The 20,652-nt window shown below is 53.8% G+C and overlaps 7 protein-coding genes across 7 annotated transcripts; 6 read left to right on the top strand and 1 right to left on the bottom strand.

Moving 5' to 3' along the window:
• Positions 1-4: 4 nt before the first annotated feature.
• PG986_004675 (uncharacterized protein) lies at positions 5-2,456 on the top strand (the record flags this gene model as incomplete). The annotated part of the gene is made up of 2 exons (XM_066840897.1): positions 5-313; positions 384-2,456. The coding sequence occupies 2 exons, from the start codon at positions 5-7 to the stop codon at positions 2,454-2,456; spliced, it is 2,382 nt and encodes a 793-aa protein (XP_066703524.1).
• A 792-nt stretch (positions 2,457-3,248) lies between these two features.
• PG986_004674 (uncharacterized protein) lies at positions 3,249-5,244 on the top strand (the record flags this gene model as incomplete). Its single annotated transcript, XM_066840896.1, has 5 exons — positions 3,249-3,285; positions 3,345-3,386; positions 3,500-4,347; positions 4,401-5,003; positions 5,080-5,244. 5 exons carry the CDS (start codon positions 3,249-3,251, stop codon positions 5,242-5,244), a joined length of 1,695 nt encoding a protein of 564 aa, XP_066703523.1.
• A 654-nt stretch (positions 5,245-5,898) lies between these two features.
• PG986_004673 (uncharacterized protein) lies at positions 5,899-6,951 on the top strand (the record flags this gene model as incomplete). The annotated part of the gene is made up of 1 exon (XM_066840895.1): positions 5,899-6,951. One exon carries the CDS (start codon positions 5,899-5,901, stop codon positions 6,949-6,951), a length of 1,053 nt encoding a protein of 350 aa, XP_066703522.1.
• Positions 6,952-7,744: 793 nt separating this feature from the next.
• Positions 7,745-8,956, bottom strand: PG986_004672 (uncharacterized protein; the record flags this gene model as incomplete). The annotated part of the gene is made up of 3 exons (XM_066840894.1): positions 7,745-8,507; positions 8,570-8,688; positions 8,891-8,956. The coding sequence occupies 3 exons, from the start codon at positions 8,954-8,956 to the stop codon at positions 7,745-7,747; spliced, it is 948 nt and encodes a 315-aa protein (XP_066703521.1).
• Positions 8,957-14,298: 5,342 nt separating this feature from the next.
• PG986_004671 (uncharacterized protein) lies at positions 14,299-15,897 on the top strand (the record flags this gene model as incomplete). Its single annotated transcript, XM_066840893.1, has 6 exons — positions 14,299-14,448; positions 14,519-14,765; positions 14,825-14,935; positions 15,005-15,122; positions 15,186-15,391; positions 15,467-15,897. The coding sequence occupies 6 exons, from the start codon at positions 14,299-14,301 to the stop codon at positions 15,895-15,897; spliced, it is 1,263 nt and encodes a 420-aa protein (XP_066703520.1).
• Positions 15,898-16,402: 505 nt separating this feature from the next.
• On the top strand, positions 16,403-18,074 carry PG986_004670 (beta-lactamase family protein; the record flags this gene model as incomplete). Its single annotated transcript, XM_066840892.1, has 2 exons — positions 16,403-16,773; positions 16,841-18,074. 2 exons carry the CDS (start codon positions 16,403-16,405, stop codon positions 18,072-18,074), a joined length of 1,605 nt encoding a protein of 534 aa, XP_066703519.1.
• A 1,261-nt stretch (positions 18,075-19,335) lies between these two features.
• Positions 19,336-20,525, top strand: PG986_004669 (ribokinase protein; the record flags this gene model as incomplete). The annotated part of the gene is made up of 2 exons (XM_066840891.1): positions 19,336-20,237; positions 20,291-20,525. 2 exons carry the CDS (start codon positions 19,336-19,338, stop codon positions 20,523-20,525), a joined length of 1,137 nt encoding a protein of 378 aa, XP_066703518.1.
• Between the last annotated feature and the right edge of the window lie 127 nt (positions 20,526-20,652).

The raw sequence follows: 20,652 nt of genomic DNA, 5'->3' as shown, positions 1-20,652 counted from the left end.
CGTCATGTCATCCTCAAGTGGTGCCCTGGCCTCGATGAACCCCGAGCTAGTATCCTGGATCACTCACGAGCACGCGGAATTGGTCAACCACATCGAGCCGCTTTCTGGAAGGCCTTCCAGAAGCCGTCTGAATTCCCGAGCTTGGATAGAGGAAGCATTTGCACAGGGAGATGTCTTCGGACTGATGACGGCCCCCCTCACCCCCGGCTCGGATGAAGAGCGTATCCTTCGCCCTTGTTGGCTGCAACAAATGGCATATTTTGCTCCTTGCGAGATCGATTTGAAAAATCTCGAGCATGTTCATCTGAATGATGTAAGCGAAGTTACCAATTATCCCATTGATGGTAAGAGTGCCTGATATAATCTAACAACTATTTTGGTAGCTCATAGTGAATCGTCCCGTGCTTGGAAGCATGGTTATTGTCCGAACTTTCATGGATCCGAATTTCGACAGATACCTGTGTGCAGCAGTCGAAGACATCAGAGGAGTGGTTGACTGCATCATCCTGCAAAACAGGGACGTGACTTTGACACCCGAAGAGAACCTACCCAAGGGGGCCGTCTTTGCTGTGAAAGAGCCCTTCTACGTCACATTTCCCAGCGGCCAGCATGGGATTCTGGTTGAGCACCCCTCCAATCTGATCGAGCTGGAAATCTCGGACGATATCTACCCAGCCCGATGGAGAAGAGAGCTGCTTGCTCACTATCCGAACGGCGCACGGCAGCTCCAAGCGGAAGGAAGCCGTGCATACAGGGAGAAGAAGTTCGCGGAAGCTATCCGACTGTGGGAGATGGCCGTCTCGCTGTGTACACCAGCCGAAAAGTCGTTGGAACGTAGCATGATTCGCAATCTCGCCTTGGCCAACCTCTCTCTTGGTCGTTTCCAGCAAGCAATAGCAGATGCACGCGCTGCACTGCTTGACACAAACGCGACGGACGAGGAATTTGACGAGAGACAAAAGGTGTTTGACTCTAGGGCTATGTTTCGTGCCGGGATGGCTTCGTACGGACTACGACGATTTGGAGCGGCTATAAGATGGCTTGACGAAGCGTTGTTACTCCAACCTGAAGACGCAAATATCTCTAGGGGGCGAGATCTTGCCTTGCAACGCCTCCGAGAGCGGAACGAAGGGGCATACGACTTCGAGGAGATCAGCGCATCCATCACTCTCGATAGACCCCTTGCCGACGTGGCTGATTTCCTCGGCAACGCGGTATGCGTCAAAACCGACTCAAATCGCGGCTACGGGTTAGTGGCAACAAAGGATATCACCATGGGAGACATCGTCCTATGCGAGAAGGCGTTCGTAGCAAGCTTCGAGGGCAAGGAATCGGCCGCGCCTTTTTGCGACTTGGTTTGGCCAAACGCCAATAATGAACCGACCTGGGGCACGCTCGCCCAACTGCCGGCCATGTTTATGCATAAATGCCTACATAACAGCGCCAGCCAAGGCATCCGGGAGATTCTCGACCTGGGCGATGGGAAGCCGAGCCTTTGGAGTGGCGAGCTCGTCGACGGCAGGCCTGCCATCGACTGCTTCGCCGCCCATCGTGCTGTGCACACCAGCGCCTATACCATGGACGCCGTGCATTCGCGAGACGCGCATTTCGATATCGAGAACTGGGGCACCCAGCGCCTCAAGCACAGTGGGCTATGGAGATATATCTCGATCATCAACCACGCGTGCGATGCGAATTCGGTTCGCTCTTATATGGGGGATTTCATGATTATCCGAGCAGCCAAGGATATCAAAGAGGGGGATGAGATCACGTTGACTTACAATAACAGCAGAGTGGTTCATGGTGATGGCATGAAGCACCAAGCCGACCTAGAGGCGAAATACGCCTTTCGATGCCAATGCACCGTGTGCAAGGCCGACGAACAATGTCCGCGTCATTTGCTGACTACTCGTCGAGACATCTACGTGGAGTTCTATTATGAGTTTAAGCTCTACCTGGCCAGTTCTGGCATGTCGTCACCGCTATCCGGCGTCTTCACACCTCCTGGTGCTTCGTCCCCCAACCACCATCCCGAGCTTGGCAAGTTTGAGGAGTATCACCATCTCATGAAAGAGACATACCCGAAGGAAGTCTACGGCGATATTCGATCAGACCTGTGTCTGGTGGACTTCGCCTGCGCGAAGGTGTGTAACAATGAGATCAAGAAAAGGCCGAACGTCCTTTTGAAGTGGGCACTTCGATGTCTGGGCGACTCCGGCCTCAGCCTGGTGATTGATGAGGCGCAGGAGAAGCTGAACTGGGATACAGCGGCGGGCGCCGTACCGATGGAGTTCAACGTGGAGGCTGCGTTGTACGCGTGCATGGCGTATAACCGGCTGGGCCAACGGAAGCTGGCCAAGCAGTTCCGGAAGCTAGCCAAGCTGCTTTGGAGGATCTACACTGGTACCCCGATCGGATTCAAGGACAAGTTCCAGGACCCTGAGATCTGGAACTGAGGCTGCCTGCGGATAGTACGGCAAGACAGCATGGGTATGCCGTTGGTGCAGCGGGATGGCGATCGGTCAGCCAGTGGGCAGATACATAGAATGGCCTGATCTGTAGAGTGGAGTAGACTAGACAAAAGCAATGGGCTTCCTTTTGATACCTTATGGATCGATCAGCTGTGGTACAATTTCATGTGGCTATCGACGGATGGCTGCAGCGGTATTGCTGGCACGTTCGGAGTGTTGCTGGTGAAATGGAATGAATATCGCTCCATTCCATTTCCATGTACCTACCCATATCCAGCCGTGGCAAGCGGCGGGTAGATCAATAGAACCCTGAGGGCATTTCCACTACCGAGACTATTGCTGGCTACTATTGCCTATAGAGATGACGACAATCAATTAAGCAGAGGCGCGGTGTCTCAGGGGAGGCTGCCTGAATGTCTGAGACAAATCGGCGGAAGGGACGGGATCAACTCCCGGGGAATGTGTTTGTACGCCATCGCCCCCACCACCCACAGAGGCTGAACACCTGTGAGCTGGGGAGCAGGGGGGGCAGGGGGGTGTCAAGGCGCGCGTGGCCCGAGCTCCTTCCCACTTTTTGGTGGCAGCCTTGAGGCGGTTGGGGGGAAGCCCACGCCGCAGGTGTTGGCGCTGGCTCGCTCCAATTGCCAGTGAGTGTGAGTGCTCTGACGACACTGTCGCCCATCAATCACAATCAACCATCGCCCTTTCAATTTCAATCTACAACAGCTTCAACCCACCACCCCTGCATGCCCAAAAGCAACAACTAAAACCATCAGAATGGATCTGGGAGAAGCAGGCGACTCGCCTTGGGGCGGTATGTACCAATACACTGCACCGCCCTGTCCGCTACTGCCAATGCTAACACGCCTCCAGATGTCCCGTCGCAATCGTCCAAGCCGCCCTTTGAGCAAGATGGTAAGACGGCCTCGGCCAATTTGACCCAGACCTATCGCCGACCTCGGACTAACCGCGGCGACACCGAATCCAGACTCGGCACTGAAGACGTCCGAGACCGACGCCCCCCCAAGCCTCGCAATCCAACGTCAAGCCCGCGGCCGCCCGAGGGCCGCGCAAGCCCGTCCGACGCTTACAGGCCCAGCCGACCTCCCTGCAGGCCGATGATCCCCTCGGCCCATTGGGCCCCCTCGGCGACAATGCCGCCCCCGGCGCCGACGCCCTGGCCGACGAGCCGCCCGTCCCCCCTCAGAAGGAGCAGATGACCATCCGGACCACCATGCCCGCCGCCGGCCAGCGCAAGGCCGGCCCCAAGGACCCTCACAACATCGACGACGACGAGGACGCCGACCTCCCCACGGGCCCCCGCGCGCCCCCGCCCGTGGAAGCCGCCCTGCCCAGCCCCGTCCGCACGACGAACCGGCCGAGCATAAGCCTCGAGCAGGCCGCCGCGAAGCCGAGCTTCCACATCAGCGTTGGCGACCCGCACAAGGTCGGCGACCTGACGAGCTCCCACATCGTCTACTCGGTCCGGACGCGCACGACGTCCAAGGGCTACAAGCAGCCCGAGTTCGAGGTCAAGCGCCGATACCGGGACTTCCTGTGGCTGTACACCACCATGCACGGCAACAACCCTGGTGTCGTCGTGCCCCCTCCCCCGGAGAAGCAGGCGCTCAACCGGTTCGACCAGAACTTTGTCGAGTCGCGTCGTGCCGCCCTCGAGAAGATGTGCAACAAGATCGCTGCCCATCCTACGCTACAGAACGATCCGGACCTGAAGCTCTTCCTCGAGAGCGAGTCCTTCAATGTTGATATCAAGCACAAGGAACGACGAGAGCCGATCCCGGGCGAGAGCAAGGGCGTCTTTGGATCTCTCGGCATCAGCGTAGGAAGCAGCAACAAGTTTGTTGAACAAGATGATGTAGGTACCTTCTTGGGTATTGCGACTTTCAGTCATGTACTAACGGATTATAGTGGTTCCACGACCGTCGCGTCTATCTGGACGCCCTCGAGAACCAGCTCAAGGCTTTGATGAAGTCGATGGATACCATGGTCAGCCAACGCAAGGCCATGGCCGAGGCCGCTGGCGATTTCTCCGCCTCTCTACATGCTCTCTCAACAGTGGAGCTCAGCCACACCTTGTCCGGCCCACTTGACGCCCTTTCGGAGTTACAGATTACGATACGCGACGTCTACGACAGACAGGCGCAGCAGGACGTCCTGACCTTCGGCATCATCATCGACGAGTACATCCGCCTCATTGGCAGTGTCAAGCAGGCTTTCGGCCAGCGCCAGAAGGCCTTCCACAGCTGGCACAGCGCCGAGTCGGAGCTGCAGAAGCGCAAGGCCACCCAGGACAAGCTGCTCCGGCAGGGGAAGTCGCAGCAGGATCGCCTCAACCAGGTCAGCGCCGAGGTCGCCGACGCGGAGCGCAAGGTGCACCAGGCCAGGCTCCTGTTTGACGATATGGGTCGCCTGATGCGTGCCGAGCTGGACCGCTTTGAGCGCGAGAAGGTCGAGGACTTCAAGAGCGCTGTGGAGACTTTCTTGGAAAGTGCGGTGGAGGCTCAGAAGGAGGTAAGTTCACATCACCCATTAGGCTGGGGTTCGCGAGACTTGATACAATGGAATGATGCTAACATGCGGTTTCTAGTTGATCGAGAAATGGGAGACGTTCCTCATGCAGCTCGACGCTGAGGACGACGAGACGGTCTTCTACCGGCCCCCTGTCATACAAACGGCTGGGGACAAGGCGCGCATGCCGGGCGACACGGCGGTGGACCGGGCACGGGCGACTATAAATGATGACTCTGACTAAAAAAGGAGGTGCGGGGGATAGTTTCGCGTAGAGCAGCAGCTGCTAGTGTTGAATGTGTATTGAATACCCTCTACCCAGTGTTTCTTATCATGCATGGCCTATCGTGATAAATTTGCTCTTGGGGTGGTGAGAGTGGGGTTTGGTTTTGTCTTTGGAAAAGGGGCGGCGCACTTGAGTTAACCTGCCCCATGGGGCAAGACCGTGTTGCGTACAGTCATGGATACTGTTATCAGAAGTGGAATGTCGAGGCTCGGATGTCAGGCACAGGAGTTCAGTCCAACATGTGGCATCGTCCTCGTACAAGTTAGCTGGATTGGGTCTATCTCATTCTCCCGGGTGCATGGGCTGATGAGGTGCACGCCCGTATCCTTTGATCGACGGGACTATCTGGTACAAAAGATATAGTTCCCCTTTGCCATGGGTGTATTTCTTTTCGATTTAGTCGATTATGATTATCAACGTTCGCAACTCCCATGGACAAGAGAGAGAAAATTCAGAAGGAAAATGGTGTCTCCGTTGGCTGACTTTTTGAGCGTAATCATACGTAGGCTTGGAAATTTCCCTCTTCTATCCATTCTCCTGCCTTTATTTTTTGTTGCAGGCTTACCTCGATGCAAAACCACCCTACCCTGAACTGACTGATAGATAAATACCATGGCTCTGCCCGGCTTCGCCAAACTTCCCCTGGAGCTCCAGATCAAAGTCTGGCGGCACGCCCTCCAGGCCGAGTCTCAGGAGCGCGTCGTCCCGCTCCACGACAGGCACGTCGTCCCGCACCGGCGGCTCGCGAGCCCGTTCCTGTCGGTCAACCGCGTAAGTCGCGCTGAGGCTCGGCGGTTCTACACCGTGGCTGTCCCGGTGCGAGCGCTGCCGCTGTTCGTCGCGCCGCCGGGGACAGGACGTGTGTTTCCTGCGAGGGGACATCCTTTGATGCCCAGCGGGCCCAAGAGGGTGCGTTTGGCGTTTAAGAGCCACCTTGGGGAGGTGCTTCCTGGGTCCGAGGCGAGGGGGGTCGTGTTTCTGGATCCGGTCCGGGATGTGTTTGTGACGGGATTGGATTTCGCGCCGCTGTTTGCGGAGAAGGCGCTCAACGCTCGACAGCAGGTCTCCAGCGGTGGTGATGGTAGCAGCGATGATGATGAGGAGGAGGAGGACGGTGACGAGATGAGGAGAGTGCCCGCCGTCCGCCCCATCACGGAGGCAATCCCCGTGCAGACGTGTCGCGAGATCCAGAACGTCGTGTTGGCCGAGTGGGACGCCACTGGAGAATGCCAGCACGAGCTCACGGTGGTCGAGTACTCGGAGCAGGCGGCCGAGCGGGCGTGGAGTCGGGACGTCTTCAGCGGGTTCGGGCCGTATCAACACCTCTGGCTGGGTGTCCGACGAGAGGACGGCAGGGACAACCGCTCTCCCCACTACCGCACGGTTGCGGATGAGCGCTTGGGCAACGAGGCGAGCTGCGCGATGCTGCTTATGCTGCAGCTGCAGGAGGAACGGAGAGGAAGCGATGAAGGCCAACAACGACAAGGACAGCACGGCGCGCGCAGCCGGCTCGGCATTGAGACGTGGACGGTGATGGAGAGAAGCAACGGCGGGCCCACGTCGGTGGCGAACCGGGCGTATGACGTGGAGGATCCCGAGGCCAGTGGGATGGCACCAATCGTAAGTCCTGAAAAAGAGACATCGGGATATATTTTGGATTTTTGAGGGTGTATGACTAAATTGTTCGTTTAAAGTGGTGTATGGACTGGATTCTGATCCTTTCATGAGAGTTGAGAAAGCAGGAAAAAGGGGGAATATTGATATGGCCTTGATGGTGGATGATTTTGTGGCTGTATTACTAGCACCATGGCCCAGATCCCTTTTCTTGACTATAACCTTCTCGCAGAGGCTGATCAATCTTCTTCATCTAGCAGATTCTCGCGCGTATTTTTGTGGTATAACAAGTCATGCGGGTTGGCACGGAGGAGCGGGCGCCAAGGTCTCATTGATAAGGCCCGCGGGGGGGGGCAGATGCTGGATATCTTCACCGAACATGATGTTGCGCAGATGTTGTGCTTATACTTGGGCGATAATCTTGTTACGTCATAGATGGGATGGGATGGTGACTCGCCTTTGCGAAAAGGAAGTATTTTGATACCAGCTGGGTTTCCGGTTAGCGTTGGGAGAAACGTACGCTTTACACGTTTTGGCAAATACATGCCTATCCCTGAGGATGCTTCATCCGAACAGGGAACTTGCATTTTGAAGTACCGTGGGGGAGACGGCATGCCATTGCTACTCCTATGACGTTGAGGGGACTGGACTGCAAGAAATGAAGGCGAAGGTGGGACGAATGTGGTTGCCAAGTTTGAAGTGAGCTTAAGTCAACGAATCCAGGAAGACATCAATGTGGATAGCCCAGGCAAGTTTTTGTACGTCTCAATATGTCTCGCCGTGGTCCAATGATGTCTATTTGGTTCAAGTGGGACTTTTCGTACCCAGGCTCTGTTTGTCTGTGTCAATGAGCAAAGGAAGACAAGCAAGCCCTCAAAAAGTGACCGTCTCCTTTGAACCCCAGGACCCTACCACGGGAAGAATGGTAATACATCCAGTCCTCATTGCCGTACTCCCACGATACCGTCAAACAGGAAGACGGAAAACAGAAGGGTAAGCAGCAACGACCTGGACCCGCGGTTCTTGCAAGGAATGTGGTGGGAACGCGGGATGCGCAGAGGTCCATTGCGTCCAACAGCGGGAAGAGTTGAGTCTTTCGCTTTTTAACCACCTTGAGCAGCTTATGGTAATCCTTTTCCGCGGCAGTCTCATTCCCTAGAGCTATATTCCGGAGCACTGTGCACTTTCGAATGAACTTCTTAGCTGTCGACTCGAGGTAGTCGGTGAAGCTTTGGTGGCTTGTGAAGTCAGGGATGTGAAGCCCAGGCACGCCTCGACTTTTACGTCCCTGCTTGGCACCACTGGACGATTGGTCTTTCCCGCGTGCTGCTGTGTCCTTGGGTTTGTTGTCGGGTTTCAGGAACCGCGCTACATCTGCCCAGGAGACTTGCATTTTGTCCGTGGCGTTTTCAGTCCGAAGGCAAGGGTCAGATGGTATGTTCTCAAAAGCCCAGTAAGCGTCATCCACCCAGCGTATTCGTCTTTTCCTTCGTAGATCCAGAACACGAGGATGCTCCGTTGGGGAGATATGGACTGAACAGGCAGGGCTGACGTGGTTTGGCACACATCCTGGGGGTTGTTGGTGTTGCCAGCGGCTACCGGGAGCCCTGTAATGGTTACTCATCTCTCAATCCAAGGGAAGGTAGGGTTGGGATAAGAGAGACCTTACGGTTGGTAATAGACCAGGTCATCTTGGGTAATCTCGAGAATTCGGGAGTTCGCCTTGTTTCCTTCTGGGGCCGACACTAAGGTTCTCTCTTTCTGGGACTTCGGGTCTTCTTCCCAAACCTAGGGACGAATGCTAGACCCGGGTAAGGCCTGGTACGTGGCGGGGACATACCGTTCGAACTCCGGAGTTTCTTCCGCCTCGTGGGTCTCTTCAGTACCGGACATGCATTCCATGACCTTTTGCGGCCCGGACCATGTCGCCACTCGTCCAATCCCGATTTCCCAAGACTCGGATATTCGTCGATGCATTCCGATGTCATACCACGTGGATCTGCATCAGGCGTCTCTTTCGCATGAGCCAGATCTGTGAGCAAGAATCCACCGCCATGTTGGCGACTTGCCCGACGTATGGGACGAGTGATTGAATGTGGAGTTTCATACCATCGCGTTGCTGGCCACACTCTTTTGTGCGCATTTTCGAGTAGAGGATCGCAATTGGCACCAGTGTGTGGCTTAATAGAGTTCGAAATCTCTGAAATATCTGTATCACAGCCTTCCAATGGGCATACATATTTGCCAAGTTTTCGCAAAAGATCAGTGAAACTGTTCCGAACTAAATTCGATGTATCAGGACGTCGAGGAGGTCGAGGAGGTCGAGGAGGGAATGCTAGTTGTATGCGATTCGGATCATGCATATGTTGATGGACGGAGTCTCCTGTCTTCTTCGTTTTTACATTTTTCCATCCGCCCCATCCGTCCCAGGATCCATCAGAAGGGGAGTTTCTGGGTCCCCCCCTTTAGAGTATTTGCTGATGTAGGCGATTTGAACATGGCTTAATGATGCTGCCTCTGCTAAGATCTACCCACTGGATTCAGTGGAGCTAATCTTCAAAGAATCAAGTCGTCGTATAATGTCAAAGGTATATGCATACTAAGGATGGTATTAGCATAGATATCAGAAGCTGGCGTTTCGAGGGTTTAGTTTAACAAGAGAATAATTGGGTGGTTCCAATATTCGGGCGCAGAATGATCTAACTGTATGTGCCGTTTCTTTTTCATACAGCGTAACACGACACTGAGGCCATTTCTTCTCGGAGCCCAATGCTACCCAACCACAAAAACACATTTGTTCTGCCCCTTGACACGGGCAAATAGCAAGCATAGCCCGTATACTTGAGACAATAGCCACATGCACCAAGACTTGCGCTTAGTACCTAAGATGTAGTCACGCTGGGCCTGAAGGTCCCAGCCACTTGACAAATGGCCTCAGGGGTACCTCAGGAATACCTGAAGTTGCCAGTATCTTCTGCATTAGCCTGCATGTGTACATGTATCTAAGTACACCTGGTCTGTGGAATGGCCTCAGATTGATGGTTGGCCGTACCCAACCAACCTTGTTAAAGAAGCGCTCTCTCGTCTGCGTTCCGCCTTTCTCTGATCTAATTCAGCAACCATCATATCATATATACGATACGATTGTTTACCTTCTACAACAAACTTCATATTAAGCACTATCTACACTAAAAACCCTATCTCAAGTGCCACCTTCATCGAAAGAACAGTGGTACGGCTTAATCGAACTGCCAGTGGTACGGTGCGGGTTGTGAGACCCGCACACGACCAATTCAAAGTCAGCGTTCAGAGGCAAGAGTTCGCCTGCCACTAGGGTTCGCTTCTTCGTTGCTTGCATCGCCGGACCGAAAGGGTGCGTTGAGATCTGGTCGCGGGAAGAGGACATGCTTGTGGCTTTCATTCTATATCCTCCACCTTCAAAACATCCCCAGACCCCTCAGCGAGTGTACTGGGACACTTTGGCACAAGGTAGAGTATTTATGAAGCGGTGACACGGTGACTCGGTGGAAATATGCAATGTATTAGGGGTGGTTTTGGTACTGGGGTCTCGACAAAGGATCTGGTTTATCCCGAGTTTCGATGATCTTAGGAAATTGAGGTGGGAGTCAGGTTTTATCTCACGTTCTTTTTCATTTTCCTTTTTCATTTCTTTTTACCCCTTGTTTTTTGCCTTCCATTAAACATCTTCCCCTTCCCCTTTTCCCACCTCTTTTTTCTCTCGCTTCGTATCTTACCCTCTTTACTTTTCAAAACTCTTTCACACGTTTTACTTATTTACGTTTATTTCTAGTAGCGTACGTTAGTATGAGTCGAAAAGTAAAACAGTAAAAGTAAATCCAGTATAGCTAATGTGCAGTGAGCCCCAGCTTTCGAGTTCGCAGCTCCTTTCACTCGTACTTCTCGCCTTTCTGGCGCTTGGTCCACTCACGTAGAAGCACTTTAATGATATGTCCGTCTCTGGCACTTTATGGGGCCCTGCTAATGCTGTTGGCGTCATACTCTCGACGCCATGTTGGTGGCACCAAAGTTAAAACACCCTGTCTCATTGTTCCTCTACACGATTCATCTTCAGGACCAGAACCTACGTTATTGCCTCGATCTTCCATAATGGGGTTAGCTACGAGGGATGCATGGACCCTTGCCTGTGACTGCCGCCTGGACAATAACTGAGATGAGCTCTTGAACTGGCAGTGTTGCATTCTTCGTCCCGGATCAATATTGAGATACTGCCGCCCAGATCATCTTGACTCGCAAGCGTTGCCCTTCGAATCTTACAACCGAATCACGCAGGAAGGTCCAGTTATGGGCATGCCTCTCCTGGCCGTGGTCGTACCAGAAAGCAGAGAAGCAGCACGAAGCGAAGCATTAATGTACTGAGCCCAGCCCCGCCCCTTTCTGAATCCTGGCGATGAAGTTTATGGGGATACGGGTCCCACAAATCTCCCACGCATCAAGCTGAGGGAAGAGCTGGGCCTTTCGTTTCTTCACGATCTTGTGTAGCTTCTGATACTCTTTCTCTGAGGTCTTCTTCTCAGCGGTGTGCTCCACAGTAACAGAATAATTTCCCCCGATCGACGACTGGGTATTGTAGTTGCCTGGGGGAACCCGTGCTACATCTGCCCAGGAGAGTCGAATTCTGTTGACAACGACTGTGGGGCGAAGATAGGGGTCCAGCTGTACGTCCTCAAAAGCCCGATAACAATCATCACCGAGTCGTATTCGCTTTTTCTGTTTGAGATCCAGGGTTTGGGGACTATCTGATACCGTGGTGTGCACTGAATACGAATAACTGTCACGTTGTGGGATTGACTCCAGCAGGTTTCGCTGCCCCTGAGTTGAGCCGATTTGTTAGGAGATTGCTTCTATGCGGGTTGTCAATACACGCCCTTTAGCCAAAGGGGTACGTGCAAGCTCACCTTTAGTAGAAGAGCCGCGTGCCTTCTGTTATTTCAAAGCCTCGCAAATTGGCCTTCTTCCCCTTCCTGCCTACGTCTCGCATCATGCAATACGGGCAGGCTGAAGCCGGACGTCGGTCAATCGACATTCTTGAAGAGAATTCGGCTATGCGTAAATGACTGGGATACTCGGATAAGCTATACGTAACCGATTTTTAAATCCGTCTTGTAGTATTGAGAACGAGAAGGCCTTACACAGAGATTTGCGTCGCATCGATGTGGTACTAGGTGATTAGGCAGGCTACCTTCAGTGAGGCCATATTTATTTCACGACTTCTCTTTCGTCCAGGCCGCATACGACACTGCAGCCAATCTCCGAAAATATTTTGGGTCAGGGAACAGTGCCGACTGCATTGCAGTCAATCCCACCACCCATTTTCTTCACGCTATTTACCTACCAGCACCACTCAAGTACGCGACTACTCTGCAGATCACATTCTAACCACTACAGGAAGTGGCTTCTGAGGCCATTATGCAGTTGGGCCCTCCTGCCAGCCTGGGCGCATGCGCCCAATCGATGTGCCGTCCAGCCACAGGGCCTGGCTTACCTTGGTATTATAGGATGTTCATTGGACCAACTCTGCCGAAGAACAAGTGGTATTGACAGAGGAGCGTGCCCTCAAATGTGCATGTCATATAAGATGCAGGCGCAATGAACTTCAGCATGTTGGCGGTGATAGAAAAGCCTACCAATAGCCAATGGATGGTACTTGTGACCCCAATTCTTCGGTCTGTGTGGTGCCTCGACAGCTGCCTCGGTCATTTTATTTCTGGCAGAAGGAAGATGTTTCTTGGCAAATGCAATCCCTTTGTATCATGAAATCAAACCCATACTTCAACAAAGATATGTACCTTACATACAGTACAGCGCTGGAGCCAAGCTCCAGGTCTTATCGGTAGTTGAGTACCAAATACATGCTTGCTTACAGTCAGTGAGTGCATATGTAGGTATGACTGCGGGGTATTAAGAAGCAGGAGGTTCCCTAGGCCGACTACACTCCCTAACTTGTATGTGCCTACTTCCAAAGGTCAACTTGAGCCAACGTAGATAATTGCAACACAGCTGAGTGGGACCTCTGGAAAAGCCAGGGTCGAATTTGTCTGAATGCAGCACCCGCAAGACACCCTCTCGACGAGCGCTTCAGCCAATACCTGACACGTTCGATAGTGAATGAGTCTGAGGCCGCTGTCCCACATTTGGTGTCAGTATCGACGGTGCTGCCGGTGCAGGGTATGCGCGCCCGGTTGTGCTTGCATAGGTACTTAGGATTGACGGGTCCAGAGACCCGCGCGGCATGGACACTATCAAGATAGCATATGCTTCCGACTACATGCGTCAAAAGGCCCGAGCCACTGGGGACGTCAGGAGTTTTGTTCCATGCAAGTAAGGCCGTGTCCATGGTGGTTCATGGTGTGGGTGCGCAACACGGCATCCCTTGGGTAGACGAGATCGATCATTTTAGTGCACCCACCAAGCATCCCGATCGCGGGCGGGCTAGAATGCAACCGATACTTGTAAGCATTAGTAACATCGAACTAACTCCAAATGTCTGAGTGAAGTGCATATGAGAAGGATTCAACTGCGCCGTACGTTTGGGAATAGGCGGAACGGTAATTTGCAGACCGTGGTGAGAGCGGGTTTAGCTACAAAGAGGGACAGGCAGCCCAGGGCTTGACCGGGCAAAAACGGGGACCCTTGTACCGGGGGTGTATCCGGGGCCAATCATTCATCCAACTGATGCGCAGTAAGCAGCACCCTCGCTACTCCAAGTTCAGGTCGAGTCCGGGAAGTGGAGGGCACACATCCAAAATACAGTACAGCTCAACCGAGAGAATTGGCCTCTTGACCTCTCTGTCTCGTTGGGGATGCGTGTTCTTTCAATCCTACCTTGCATTGGAGACGGGCAGTTTCATCTCCACGTCCACTGGTGACTGGTGACTGGTGACTGGGAGGCACTGATCTCGGTAAAAACTGGCTTGGGTAGCAGCGCACCCCCAGTTCCCTGCATATGCACTATTGCGGCAAAAACTGCTTACTTGCTGTTGGCTGCAGGTGGTGTGACTGCCCACTCACACTCTCTCCATGATGCATGCAATGCGATGCACCGCGTAGGGAGGCATCAATTCTACCGTCCCGCGCCCGCGCGGTTCCTTGCTACTCGAGGGCCGGCCGAGAGGAGGGAGAGGAGGTGGGGAAAAAGCCACTGCATTTCAAATCCACCAGGTTGTCATTGTTGTCGGGTTCTTACCTTCTCGCAAGTAAATGCTTGGTCGCCGTCTGTCTTCCTGATAAAGATGATCGTCCTGCCCTGCATTCGACACAGAGCAAACAACACTTAGAATTCTTGGCTTCCGCTTCGAATACGTCTAGGCCGTCCCCGACATCTGGGCGCAAACACCGGATGAATTCGCATTGGTCGACATGGCCGCAGACGACCAGGGTCCCCGCCTCATGGCGGTGCTGTGGGCATTGACAGCCATCGTCTTCGTATTTTTGCTTCTGCGGGTATACACCCGCGTCATCTGCGTCGCCTCCTACGGCGTTGACGATCACTTCTTCCTTGTAGCTTTTGTAAGCAACTCTACTCAGTTTCGTCCATCCATGATACCGAAACTGACAAAACGTGCAATAATGGATGTAGCTTCTCATGGTCGCATCCGACGCCTTCATCACCGTGGCCGTAGGGAGAGGTTTCGGAAGGGACGATCTCGACGAAGACACGAAGTACAACACCATCTTCTGGCGAGATGTGGGCCAGTCCAATGCGCTGGTGGCGACGGCGGCTGCGAAGGCCTCGGTAGGTTTCTTCATGATTCGTTTGGTCATCGCCAGGTGGCAGAAGGTCCTCATCTCAATGGCCATGGGCGCGCTGGGCGCCATCTGCATTCGTAAGTGCTTCTTTTGCTGTCTTGCATGATAAGTTCTAAGCTGACTTCATGTCTCTTAGTCATGGCAATCTTTACTTGGGCGGCTTGCACGCCCGTCGAGTTCTCGTGGGATGATCGGATTCCAGGAGGGACCTGCATCAATACAGTGCCACTAGGAGTGGCCATGGGTCGTAAGTAGAACATTTGCTTGTTTCTTTCCGAAAATCTCAAGAAGAATAACGCTGATAACTAAAGCACAGTCGGCACGGTTTTCATCGACCTCGTGTTCGCTCTGCTACCCTGGAACTTTGTCTGGAAACTGAACATGTCCCGCAAAGACAAGCTGATTATCGCGGGAAGTCTGAGCTTAGGACTCCTGTGAGTTCTCCCGCTGCCCTTCTTCCTCTGCAGCTGCCACGTAGGCTACCCCGACTAACCAAGCATCGCACAAAGAGCTGCCGTGGCTGGCATTATACGGATTACCTATGTTCGAGGCGTTCGGGAAGTCGTCTATGAAATGATCATCTGGTCCCAGGTCGAGATAAGCGTAACCATGATCTGCGTTAGCATACCGGTCTGCCGGCCCCTGTGGAGCCGCACGATAGGCACCTGGTTCAACAATACGAAGAGGAGAAACAGTGGATATGGTATGTTCCTAATCCTCATGAATATGGATATTTGGCCTAAAGGTGCAAAACAACGATTTGCTAATACGAAGCCAGTCCCAGTACATCAAGACGAGCCGCGGGAACGACATGGAGAGCCCGTCGGCCTGCGTACAATCGGCGGCACCCCCATGTTTGGCGACAGGGTGGTCCAGTCGTCAAAGCCGTCCAAGAAGTCGTCGCATCCCAGTGCCAACATGGCCAGTTTCGACACCAAGAGGGATCACCACCTTCACCACGACGACGATGACGGCGCGAGCGATCAGGGGATCGTGAAGAAGGATCACGCCGCCACGCCAGTCAAAAATGCAGCGAGTGTCGCAGAGGGGGAGGCTGACGACTCGGTCCGGATCAGCAAGGACTGGGTCCTCGGCAAGATTGGAACCGAGGTGCAAGCACATACTATCGAAAGCGCTCATAGGCCGCCTCCCTTGGCTGGCGAGCATGGCATTATGAGCACCAAGACATTTCACGTCCACCGGTCATGATGGATGTGATGGTCGGCAGCCGTCCGATTGGTCGGGAGGAGCATTTTCAAAATTGGAAGAAGAAAACAAAACTTTGATATATTCCCAAATAGTAATGTGACAAATTGCATAATTAACCAGGCGGATCAGAAGCCTATCAGAAATGTTGTGATTTTTTTTTTGACACACGATAACCCGCCACTACGTTGACTGCATACCAGGGCAGTGGTGTTTCACTATGATTCATCCGCTAGCCTGCAGCTAACTCCCCAGCCACAATATGTGAGACGTAATCGCATTTGAGTCACAGGCCGGATCCTGGCACATAAGATCTTACTTATACGACATTCTATATACCGCTCTGTAACAGCTACGTGGGTTATCATTCCTCTGCTTTCCTGGCTACCCTCCTCACCAACCGGATGGATTTCATGTCATATCGAAACGTCTGGTGTCCCAACCATTCTCTCTCAACTCTGGTTCCATAACATATCAGTCCGACAGCGACAGGAGACATCTCATCAATATGGAGGATTACATTCGCTCAGCCGCCTTCAACGCCCGAATCGAGGCGATGATGCGCTCCCACCACGTCCCAGGGCTCTCGCTCGCCATCGTCCACAAGGGCAAAACGGCCTCGGCCGGTTGGGGGAAGGCGTCCCTGGACCCGCCGAAGCCGTGCACGCCCGATACGCTGTTCGACATCGCGTCGTGCTCCAAGTCGTTGACGGCGGCGTCGGTGGCGCTCCTGGTCGACGACCACGAGACCTACCCCGAGGTGCGGTGGGACGCCGTCATGTCCGAGCTGCTGCCCGACGACTTCGTTATGCCGGGGGTCGCGTATACGGAGGACGTCACCGTGGATGACATCTTGAGCCACAGGACGGGCATGCCTCGGTATGTAGTCATGGATTCCCTTGTTAATGGGGCCAAGATCGATATGCTGAACAAGTAACACACGTAGCCATGACTTGTCGTGCCTAGGCCCCCTCTCGCCACACACAGACGACGCGCGAGCCATCACGAGGAACCTCCGGCACCTCTCCGTAGCCGCCCCGCTCCGCTCCAAGTTCATGTACAACAACCTGATGTACACGGTAGCAACCCACCTGGTCGAGGTCAAGACCAAGAAGAGCTTTAGCGAATTCCTCCAAGAGAACTTCTTCGGACCGCTGGGCATGGCATCCACCAACCTCCAGCCCGCGGAGGCCCGGCGAAAGGGCTTGGGTGACCGAATCGGCACCGGGTACGACTGGGACAAGGCCAAGGCAACTTACCAGGGGTTCCAGTGGCCGGACGCTCCCGAGGCGCAGGGCGCGGGGCTGGTGGTCTCGAGCGCCAACGACATGATCAAGTGGGTCAAGGCTCTCCTGCACTGCGAGGGCCCGATCAACGGCCGCGTCTTCCAGGGCCTGGTGCGGTTGCGGACCATCATGGAACCGACGTGGAGGAAGCCGAAGCCGCACACGACGCCGACCATGTACGCGGCCGGGCTCGAGGTCCACACGTATCGGGGGCAGCGGGTCGTCTCTCACGATGGCTCTGGGTTCGGCTTTTCGGGGCGCTTCTTCTTGCTGCCCGACCTCCACTTTGGCGCGGTGATCTTGGGGAACGCCGATGGGGCGTTTGACATTCAGTGTATCTTGACCAAGGAACTCATCGATGAAGTTCTCGGGGTGCCGGTGACGGAACGCCCCTATCTTAGACAATTTACCAAGAAGAAAGCTACCAAGTCAGCCAAGATCAAGAAGGATACTCGTCCACCCCAAGCCCCGGGGAAACTAGAAGAGAGTCTCGGTGGTGATGCCAGCAAGGAAGTTGCTGTCAGACAAAACCCATCCACAAATCCGGACAGAGCCCAAGAGAAGCCGAAGGACCCAAAACCGCCGCCACCAGAACCTCCAACCGCGCCCCTGAGCGCGTACACCGGCACATACAGGCACCCCGGGTACCACACGATGACGGTAGCTATCCAAGATGAGAGACTGTTTATCGATGCCCAAGACCGGTCGTTCGGGTTCACCATCACGTTCGCGCATCTCGCGGAGAATCGCAGGTTCACCGCGCACATGACGTTTTGCTTGACGGCCGGCGGGAGTTCTCCCGTCGATGCCGAGTTCGTGTGGGAGAATGGCGAGGTCGTGAGGATGGGGCTTGACCTCGAGGGGGGATGTGGAGGGGCTGCTGATCTGGTTTGAAAAGGGGGGGCGGGGAGGATGGTTCTGGCGAAAGATCTTCGGTGTTGATCGAGGAAGGAGCAGCACCATGAAGGGTGGAGAGCGATGTAGAGAGGGATAGCGAGACAGACACACATACGTTAATTCGGCCCCTGCGTTTGGCTTGCGGTGAAAGTAGTCAGGGAACGTACGCATGATCATCGAATTATATGTGGTGCATTCCAGTTTGAGGGGTCGTTTGCGCATCAGGCCAAATCCAATGTATGGCGGCCGCTGTCGTGCAGCATAATGCCACTTGACTGTTGGGGGCAAGGAGCTCATCTCCACAGCATGTTCATTATAGGGTTTGTAATCACCAATGGTGACTATTGGCATGTGTACCTTAACATTCGTTCATCTCATTATAGTTCTTATGCTGCATCAGCGCCTAGGCGCTCCAACGTAACGAGTACTAAACTCACAAACAAACCCCTCAGGAGTACCCTTTCCAACAGGATTCCACTGGCAATCAGACCGAGGCGAGTCATAACACACCGACGTCGAGACCTCTGGTTTGCTGGCGTGCTCCTTTCTTTGGTTCTTGCGAATCTCAACGCAAAATGGATTCGGGTCATAGATGTCTCCATAATCAGCACCTTCCAGATGTCGGCAATGATCCCGCAACACCACATTATACTGCACCGGTATTGGCCATGAGCTACATCGAGCCTGACCCTTTTCAGGGGCAATCGACCGAACCAAACTGTAGCCCAAGTAGCTGTAGACGATGATGCCGGTAACCCTCTTGGAACCCCATGACCTGAGTGCCTTGTCGCCGTGTTAAAGTCGAATACAAAGACATCCCTTCGACAGGACTGACATCGCCGACGTTCATGGCCTGAACTTGCCCACTACCATCCAAAGTAATAGAATGTTTCGACGAAGATATGTTCAAGTTGAACAAGAACCAAGTTGGCTACGAAGATGAACATTGTACGGACCATGTCTGATGCTCAAGGCTTTACTGTCCGAGCTAGCAAGCCTTCATGATGGCGGGGCAAGGGATAAGCGCCCACACCGTGCGAAACACCATAGGATACCTGCCCGCTCTGCCGGGACCTTGGGAGGGATACATCTGTCATAACAAGAGGTATTTAGTCCAGCCTGAAATGGTCACCATTGGGCTTCTTCTGAGCAGTCCAGTCCGTTTCTCACCCCACATATCCACTGAACATTCATTGCCAAGGTGCTCTCTATCGTCATTACTTGCTTAGCGAAGAGGTTACCACAAAGGCTTCAGACAATGGGGCCACAGAAGATTTCAGTCATCGGAGGGCTGGATGCTGATTTGATCATGATTGCAAGTCGCATTCCCGACCATGGGGAAAGCGTATTGGCAAACGAGTACCTGGAAGCGCTGGGTGGCAAAGGAGTGAACTCAGCCATCGCAACATACCGGACTTGCCACAACAAGCCGAAAGCCCCTGACAGCTTGTTGATACCAACAGAGCCGACCGTACATGATTTTACAGCAACAACAAACGAGCAAGAGCTCACACCTGCGCTAGGACAGCTCAACTTGAGTGATGCAGACATCCAGGTCAAAATGATAGGCGCCGTCGGTGACGACCGGTATGGCAGCCGGTTTATTGTCGAGCTGAACAAGAACGGATTGGATGCGTCTGGTATCGTCACAGTACCCAACACGCGCTCAAGTATTTGCTTCGTGCTGGTTGAGCATTCGACGCGCGAAAACCGATGCCTTTTTACTCTGGGTGCCACAGCCATGTGGAAGAAGAATCATTTCGTCTCCCCCGAGCAGTTAGGAGGCGGGGTCCGGCCGGACCTCGTCGTAGCGCAGATGGATATCCATAGTGAGGTGGTCGAAACCATGATTGGCACTGCTGGCAGAGGTGGCATCGAGTTCTGCCTCAACGCCGCACCCGCAGCCCCTATTGGCAAACGTTTCTACCGGTACCTCACCCATCTGCTTGTTAACGAGTCGGAGGCAGCCATCATGTCTGGACGCGGCACAGGCGAGGTCAATGAAGAGAGTTGGCCGGTTATTGCTCAGGAGTTCTTGGATCGTGGGGTCGAGAACGTTGTCATCACACTGGGTGCCAAGGGCGCGTTCTATGCCAACTCCAAAGGGAGCGGCCATTGCCCTGCGTTCAAAGTCAAGGTCGAAGATACTACAGGAGCAGGGTGCGTATCTGCCAGCGTGTCTCGAACGAATCCAGGCTCACTGAGATAACCAGGGATACTTTCACGGGCGCATATGCCTCGGACTATCTGCGTCAAAAGGCCACAGGCAATTGGGATATCAGGAAGGCAGTTGTCCGTGCAAACAAAGCCGCTGCAACCACGATCCAAACTGTCGGGGCCCAAGACGGTATCTCTTGGGCGGACGAGATAGACCATTTTGATGCTCTCTCGACGGTTCCCGACTTCGTATGGTCAAGTTCAACGGCTGGTAGCGCCAGCGGTGCTTGAGGGGCGGACAATCGTAAATTGGGACGATCATCGGGGGCACCCGCCGGATGGCAAGCCTTTTCTAAAATATATGTATCGATCTAAATGAAACCAGGAAAATCATGCTGCACCAATCCTACATACATCT

The sequence above is a fragment of the Apiospora aurea genome, assembly GCF_038362705.1.
Source record: "Apiospora aurea strain CBS 24483 chromosome Unknown utg000003l_segment0_segment0, whole genome shotgun sequence".
Classification (NCBI taxonomy): Eukaryota; Fungi; Ascomycota; class Sordariomycetes; order Amphisphaeriales; family Apiosporaceae; genus Apiospora; species Apiospora aurea.
This window is presented reverse-complemented; position numbering and strand designations above follow the sequence as displayed.